Genomic DNA, 8,371 nt, shown 5'->3' with positions numbered 1-8,371 from the left:
GTCCTTGAGTTTGTCAAAACCACCATGAGGGGTTGGTGCAATCATGGATGTGGTTTGCAATGTGATCTCAAACAATAGGCTACATTTTGATACTATTTGGCCATAGACTTGAACTTATCCAAGGTGGCATAATGATTAGCACTAGTTTACACAATTCACACATGTACAATTTCTAGAGTTTGAACAAGGACACCGATAGTTCAAACCATTCACACTTATAGAAAGCCGATTTGTATATGCTTTAATATTGGATCGGATGGCAGATATCCAACCCCGCTCTCACACATGTAGTTGGGTCATTGAGCACTTGTAACACTAGGGGTGTCACTTAGGCTCGGTTCAAACTGAACCGGCGGAAGAAACAAGTCTTTGCAAATCTGATGCCGCCTAGTGTGAACAGTGTGGAGGAGGAACAATGAAAAAGCGAAGGGGGCTGAGAGAGGCCATCAACTCTTCGGGGGGGGGGGGGGTGGAAGAAAAATGGAGGGCCCGACGAAAGAGTTCTCCAACTCCAACCAATCAAATTTTGCCATGGAGCATTGATGCCCCTTTGCATTTCTCTTCTGCCGCCTGGTATGTACCGGCCCTTAGTCATATTGGGTTAGACACCATAGGAGTGACGCATTTCATTTGAATATAGTGCTTTCTCTCCCTACTAGTCCTTCCCCAAACATTGAAATTTGACACTCCACAAACACCCCCACACACACGCGCACGCGCACACACACACACACACGTGTTGATAAAATACACGTCCACGCAATGCCTTGCAAGTTGCAGAGCAGTCTTAAGATGAAACAGCAATTGAGTCAAGTCCTTACCTAGTTCCTCCTAGAAAGGGGACGAGGCCCTTGCGTTTACTATTCACTAATAATTCGGCTCGACTAGGAAAGTACTCACGCGCACGCATTACACCTTTATATCACAGACTCACAGTATTTGAGCTTCTCTCCCACGCACTCTCACACATTCTTCTTCCTTCATGGCTGTCTCTGGAGAGCTCTCGCAGATTCTCTTCACCGACAGCCGTGACTTCCTGCTCAACAAAGAAGGTGCTCCCGTTAAGGCAGACGCGATCGCTGGCAAGGTCGTGGGTATCATTATTGGCCCGCACTGGCTACCCGCTCCTCTCGAGCACACCATCTCTCTCATTGAAGAGCCTTATGCAGAGCTGCAAGACCGCCCACTCGCATTTATCTATGTTGCTGTGGAACGCGATGAAGATCTCATCAGCACAATCAAGATGTATGGACAAACCAGCCAGCTTGATGATAGGTCAGATGAGGAGTGCTTTGCAGATGTGCTGAAGAAGCTTCCGGATGGGTGTCTTGCTGTTCCATTTGAGGATGTTGAGACACGCAAGAAGATTGCAGAGGCCCACAAGTCAGGTATATTCACCGTGGCATTTTTTGGTGCCGATGGTCGCCTTCATTCTGAGCAGGGCCTTGCTCTTCTTGAAAAGTGGGGTGCCGATGGCTACCCATTTGATAATAATCGCGTTGTGGAACTCCAGAAGGCGGTTGAGGAGAAACGTGCGAATCAGAACCTTCAAGTTCTTCTCATTCACGAAGGGAGGGATGAACTTATCTCATCAAAGGATTCAAAGAAGGTATGTTTTTGTCTGTGAGCTGCAATGGATTGTCTGCATCGCTTGCCCGAAAGAATCAAAGAAATGTGTGTCCACTTTGTGCAAGAATGTGACCAAGACTGCTCTTTGTCACGGTGAAAGGGTTTGGGGCAAGGAGTTAGAGAAATTACTGTCTTGTATTCCAAGAAGATCATTGATGTCCTTGCAAATTATCAACTTTAGCAAAGGCAAAGAGCTTTATCGCATTTAACATCTACATGTGATTTATTACATGCTTGGTAACTCTCTTTTCCACTAATTGAGATCATATTTTGCAAATGAAATTGCAAATCAGCAGACATTTTGATGTGTGGCATGGTTTGAATCAATGATACCTACCATAGGTGATTAAAGGAAAATGCTCTAATTCAAATAATTCAACTGATGGTACAGAAATTGGTGCTGTAACACACCAAGTCAAATCAATGTTCAGACTCTTGCTAGACGATATGTAGCTTCTTTCTTGAAGACTGGAATCAAGCATAACACGGTTGCAATCCAAAAACAGTTCACTTATTATTCAATTTAGAATTTGTGTATGTTGCTTTGCATGATCTCCCTATTCTTTGAGAAGCTTTGAGGCAATTTTTCAAAGTTTAAATTTCAGATCAAAGTTGCTGATCTTGAAGGAAAGACTGTTGCTCTTTATTTCTCTGCACATTGGTGCCCTCCTTGCCAGAAGTTTACTCCTGTTCTTGCATCCATCTACGAACAGCTGAAAGCAAAGGCAGAGGACTTTGAGTGTGTGTTTATTTCTTCTGATGATAGTCAAGAATCTTTTGCCGAGTATTTTGGAAAGATGCCATGGCTTGCTGTCCCTTACGAAGATGAGAAAACTAGGAAACACCTTAGTAATTGGTTTGAGGTGGAAGGTATCCCAACGCTTATCATTTTAGATAAGCAAGGGAAGACGCTGAACTCAGAAGGCATGGAGCTTGTGTATAAATATGGTGTTGAGGCTTATCCTTTCACTGCGGAAAGAGTTGAAGAGCTGAAGCAAGCAGAAGAAGCCAAGCGTGCTTCTCAAACCTTGGAAAGCCTCCTTGTAACGGCTGAAAGAGATTTTGTTACGTCCAAATATGAACCGGTAGGTCCATACGTGCTGAGTTTCATGCTTTTACCGAGTGGTGTGAGTGGCATAACATGTGATGGGATGCACATGCGAGTGTGTGATATGTGCAAGTTTTGTGTGTGTTTGTGGGGGGGGGGGGGCATGTGCATCCGCAACATAAAATCTCATTGTGATGATGCATGTATACCTGTGCTTGCATGAAGGTTGAATAGATTAGGAAGGGTTTTCACAATGAAAATTATGTTGTCCTTTTATCAGTGATATATGTTTTGTTTGATTTAAGAAAAGGCTTTGTCTACGGAAATCTCATGCAGGTCAAGGTTAATTCATTGAAGGGTAAGACGGTGGGTCTTTACTTCTCAGGGCATTGGTGCCCCCCATGCAGGAAGTTTACTCCCAAGTTGAAGGCTGTCTATGATGAGCTGAAAGGTCGCGGTGAAGAATTTGAGGTTATTTTTGTTTCAAGCGACAGAGATGAGGCTAGTTTTGATGAGTATTATGGAAGTATGCCATGGCTGGCATTGCCATTTGATGACAAATCTATACGAAGTCTTTCTCAGTATTTTGATGTCGAAGGAATTCCTCAGTTAGTGATCATTGATCCAAATGGAAAGACTGTTACAACAGATGGTCGGGGGCTTATTGGATTGTACGGAGCGGACGCTTTTCCTTTCACCAACGAACGGCTAGCAGAGGTGAAGGCTGGCAACAATAAAAAATATCATGATTTTCCAAAGGAGGTTACTTCCGAAAAGCATGATCACACACTCACATTGACAGATGATGCCTATGGTGGACAAGTCTACGTGTGTGATGATTGCGATGAACAGGGCTTTGGATGGGTTTATCATTGTGCAGAATGTGGTTATGATTTACATCCTGAATGCGTTGGAGATGTTGAGAAGAAAGCAGAAGAAAATGGACATCCATCTGAGGCCAAACCAGGGTACGAATGTGAAGGAGATGTGTGCCGCAAAATATGAACCAGCACAAGGTTCATATGGAGTGTGAGTGTTGAGGAAAGTGCAGAAGGTAACATTTGGGTTATATTTAGTTGCATGTCTACCGTTGCTCTCGACAAACAAGAGCTATGTCACGAAAAGTTGGTTTGGCTGTCTGCTCAAGTGTGGAATGGGTGTTTGTGTAGTAGCAGCGGCATTTTGATGACGTTTCCGATGTCTGCCAGTCCTGTAGTCTTTTGTTTTGTTTGCCTTTGGTGTTACTTTCTGTAATTGCTCTGTTATAGAATTCAGAGTTAAAAAGCCTGCATTTTTCTGTCTCCTTGTCCCTTTCAAAATATTATGACAACAGAATTCCTGGATGTTCTTTTTATAGGTGCATAAGATTTATGGAGCTAAGTATCTGAGCATTTTTCACTCTCTTGAGTTCTGGCTGTTTGGTAGTGAAGGGCAAAATAGGGGAGTATGGCAACAAAGCTACATTAAAAGTTTCAAAGTGTGCAGCAGAAAATGTGAGTTTGGCAACAAGAGCAGATAGAGAGAGAATGTTTCAGTGTCGTAGACTCGGAGGAATAATCCCAATAGACCTCAAAGGTCTATTCCATTAGAGAGAGAGAGAGAGAGAGAGAGAGAGAGAGAGAGAGGTTTCTAACATCTTAGGAACAATCCCAAGAGACTATCCCCAAGTACTCAAGACCTGTTTTGCAAGAGGGAATTGGGATTACCGATCTATCACACTTGGTCATTCCAATTTCCTCTTCTTATTCAGAGACAACACATATCCCCACACACACACACCATAGGAAGAGAAGTAAGTTTTTAACGTCGTGGGAACAATCCCGAAAGAGAGAGCTCCAATTTCCTCTTCTTATTCAGAGACAACACATATCCCCACACACACACACATCATAGGAAGAGAAGTAAGTTTTTAATGTCGTGGGAACAATCCCGAAAAAGAGAGAGAGAGAGCTCTGCTAGGCTTGAGCCAAATGAGGGTGCCTGTAGAGTGGTAAATATTTGGCTGGTTAAATACTCATTTATACCCAAGTACCCAATGAAAGGGGTGATATGAACTGTAAACCACACATGAAGTAGGCAATGGTCCAAATCTGCTGGCAAAATGGGCTTCGTATTGGGCAGAAGCCCTGTATGATCGCACAAGATGCCATCCTAAAAGTCTGGGCACAGCCTCTTAGAGGAACTCTCTCCCTGGATGTAGGCAAGTACCTAGGAGGTGAACCTCCAAAACTCTTGGAGCTCTTTGAGATCTTGGGTGTACGATAAGTTCATGGGTTTAGAGAATATAGTTGGTAATGCAAGTAACTGACAAGGCTAGTTGCAAAGAGTTGTAACCCCCTTAGCAGCAATCAACAATCAGCAGACTAAAGGGAAATCTAAAAGGGTTTCCTAAAAAATAGTATGTGCTTGTTTGAGGAACTTTTACATCTTTCACAAGATGGTGTGTAGCCTATGCGCGCTATCTTACACTAGGCGTGCATATGATCTTAAAGCATCATGTATGTGTTAATGTTGCCAAGATAGCAGGTTATTATCTAAATAGTAGTATACAAATTGCTCATTGTTCATAGCTCACCATGCAAACAATGAGCTAGCGTATAGCGAAGTGGTAATTAAATACATTTGGTGCCTTTAGCCCCATTCATCACACTCCTGTCAAGGTCGAGCGTCGGAGGGTAGCGCATCTTGGCCCTCCGTTGGCATTCTCTTTTGAACCGGAATCACAACTTGCACCCACTAGATGGCCACCACGTCAACACGCGTAATGTTTGTACTCTGTAGCCAATCATTTCACTCCAGCTAAGCGCACGGAATGCTACAATCTGCAGACACCTTAGCATCTGGAAGCCAATCATATTGCTTCACGTTGGCACATGGAATTCAGCACTGTCTCTGTGCAACGATGGAGTGTTGTAGACTGTAGTGTTAATTGGCCCCCCTCTGCCCGACTCTTGACGGCCGGGAGTCATGGACATCTAGATCTCCCTAGCTCAGTCGCTCGTTCGATCAGTAGAGAGATAGGGAAGTAGAGAGCGAGAGAGAGAGAGACAGAGGTAAGTAGAGAGAGAGAGAGAGAGAGAGAGAGAGAGAGAGAGAGATAGGAAATAGAGAGATAGAGAAAGAGAGTGTTATATATATATATAGATAGATAGATAGAGAGAGAGAGAGAGAGAGAGAGAGAGAGAGAGAGAGAGAGAGAGATAGGAAATAGAGAGATAGAGAAAGAGCATTCACTGACCATTCCCATAATATTGACTCCCACTATGGCTCCCGGCATCCACTGGTCGCCATGGGGTCGTCAATACTATGGGGAATGCCATGAAGTTTAGCAATGACATGTAATTTGTTGATTACTAAGATCTGTCTCCACATTCCACCAACATTGCAACTAAAGCCCGTGTAATTTAATCTCCCAAACTAGTAAAGTAATTGCAAGGCCATGTATACTAGATAGATCCCCTTCTTGAAGAACAACTACATTATGCATGAGATGTAAAAGGGAAACATCTCCAAAAAGTAGCACATGCTCACTCTAATAAAAACTTATTGGCTTTGAGTGAAATGTTCAAAGATAGAAGGTGCTTGAGTCTCAACCTCAAAATTATACCCTATAATTTTACATTTCTTTGATAGGTAGAGTGGATAGAGCAAAGAGGCATTCATAATGGTAAGTACACCATTACACATGAAGCTAGACTTCCATTAAGATGAATGGGTACAAGAGGTACATAAGAGATAATAGGTCATCTAAGCTAGTGCAATCATGTAGTACTACTCTCACGAGTACAATGCATTTCCAACTAGTTCTCCTACAAAGAGGCATCGGCCCATGACGATAGGAAACACATAGGGACTTATGTAAAGTGCATGGCATATCACATGACTTACTCTCACATATGATCTGACAAGACTCGATGTGGACTTACTCCCACATAGGATCTGACGTGACTCGATGTAATTGACAGAGGGACTCGTACAAAGCATACAATATAGGGTTCTCACAAAGAGGAGTAGGTGTCATGACACAAAGTCCACAGACCCCAAGAACACTCCCCTTAGGTTGGATCAATGACACAATGTGAAAGGACAATCATAATGTCATGAAGATTGATATCACAAAATCTCGTGTCACCAAGAATCTTGTCACATTGAAGGCATGTTCCAAAGATTGCAAGATACCTCCCCTCAAAGTAGGGAGACATGGTTGGACCAAAGCTATTTAAACTCTCGTCTTCCTCCTCCTCCTCGTCCTTTGAATCTACATCATATAGCTCTCCTTTCTTTTGGCTATTGGAGTGGCACGTAGAAGGTGGATCTCCCTTCTTATTGTGATGCATATTTTTGAATCAATATGCCCTAGTTGGCCTCATGTCTTTATTCTCTAAGATGGTCACAATATTATTGTAGCTTTCAACCAAAGCACTAAGAATCATAGCTATTTTGTCATGGGGAACTCCACATTAGATATAAGTGAGTTGAGTGACATGCTTTTTAGTCATTTGACCAAACTAGTAATATCTTCACCCTCTTCCATCGTGAGTTTGTCTTTTAAAACCAACTCTAGATCTACCTTTGAAGATATTCTCTAAGATCATGTGAGCATCATGAGCACTAATGCGCTTAGTATTAAAATGCATGTAATTGTCATACAGAGAATATATAATTCAAAAGGCTTGCTCATCTTTTAATGCCCTAGTTTGTGTAACATCTAGCTCTCGCTATTGTGAGATGGGCCTATTGACCAATGCCCCCAAATTTTCGTCCTTAAGATCACCACGGAGTTTTGTTTACCGCGTATGAAAACCAACTCTATTGAACTTTTCTGTCCCTTTTGCTCACATTGTGCTATGGAGGGATCTTTATGATCTTTAGGAGACTCTCCAAAAAATACACCAGCATCTACCTGCTTACATGAGCATAATGACCATATTAGGACAATATTTTTGAGCAAGCAATTTCTGGCGAGCGTGTTTTTTGTACTCGGCAAGCTTTTCTAACAACATTAATTGAGTGTGACACATGAGAAACGGAGAGAGAGAGAGAGAGAGAGAGAGAGAGAGAGAGAGAGAGAGAGAGAGAGAGAGAGAGAGAGAGAGTCTCATGTTATAACACATGCCTTTTTTCCTTTACTATGCATTCTTAGAGTCCAAAAGTTCTTTCATGTTCTACTCGTTCTCTACCTCTACCTCTTAACCATTTTATGCTTCTACCTTTCTATTCCTTTGTGCTTTGAACATCCTCCAAAGTGGTTGCCTGTTCTAGAAAAATCTGAGAATACTCGTGAATAGTGTCATTTTGATTGGCCAAAAATTCTTCCATGGTTGGGTCCATGTGTCAAGAGTCCTTCATTACGGTGGAACTCTATATAACCCATGCTCTCCCAAAATTGAAACATCAAGATTGCGAGAACCACCACAGCGTCTATGTCTGAAGTTTTACCCACTTGAGTCTATGATATTTTTCCCTACAATTCACAAGTAGTCTCTAGAGCTTCAAAAAACTCTACATTGCGCATGTTCCTAGCTTGTTGCTCTCACATTTTTAGCATCTTTGTCATATCATGGACGCGTGGAGCTTGGAGCTAGTTCTTGGAGGGTAATTGAAAATCTCTACCACGAGCACATTTATCTACACTAATTACAAGTATTAGAATCATTAAAACACTAAAAAGAAGTTAAGTTGTAAAAGCAATAA

General features: G+C 42.3%; 1 protein-coding gene across 1 annotated transcript; it reads left to right on the top strand.

Moving 5' to 3' along the window:
- Positions 1 to 862: 862 nt before the first annotated feature.
- On the top strand, positions 863 to 3,978 carry LOC147438836 (DC1 domain-containing protein). The gene is made up of 3 exons (XM_086484802.1): positions 863 to 1,609; positions 2,235 to 2,714; positions 3,014 to 3,978. The coding sequence occupies exons 1-3, from the start codon at positions 983 to 985 to the stop codon at positions 3,680 to 3,682; spliced, it is 1,776 nt and encodes a 591-aa protein (XP_086340928.1). The 5' UTR covers positions 863 to 982; the 3' UTR covers positions 3,683 to 3,978.
- The last annotated feature ends 4,393 nt before the right edge of the window (positions 3,979 to 8,371 follow it).

The sequence above is a fragment of the Adiantum capillus-veneris genome, chromosome 16 (assembly GCF_014529385.1).
Source record: "Adiantum capillus-veneris isolate H3 chromosome 16, ASM1452938v2, whole genome shotgun sequence".
NCBI classification, from domain to species: Eukaryota; Viridiplantae; Streptophyta; class Polypodiopsida; order Polypodiales; family Pteridaceae; genus Adiantum; species Adiantum capillus-veneris.
The sequence above is the reverse complement of the archived record's forward strand: the minus strand, read 5'-3'. Positions and strand labels throughout refer to the sequence as shown.

Excerpts from the sequence above, each read along its gene's own strand:
- LOC147438836 (XM_086484802.1), top strand. The coding sequence starts at position 983 with ATGGCTGTCTCTGGAGAGCTCTCGCAGATTCTCTTCACCGACAGCCGT. Across the intron at positions 1,610-2,234 it reads CATCAAAGGATTCAAAGAAG|ATCAAAGTTGCTGATCTTGA; the intron begins GTATGTTTTTGT and ends TTTAAATTTCAG. Across the intron at positions 2,715-3,013 it reads TTACGTCCAAATATGAACCG|GTCAAGGTTAATTCATTGAA; the intron begins GTAGGTCCATAC and ends AATCTCATGCAG.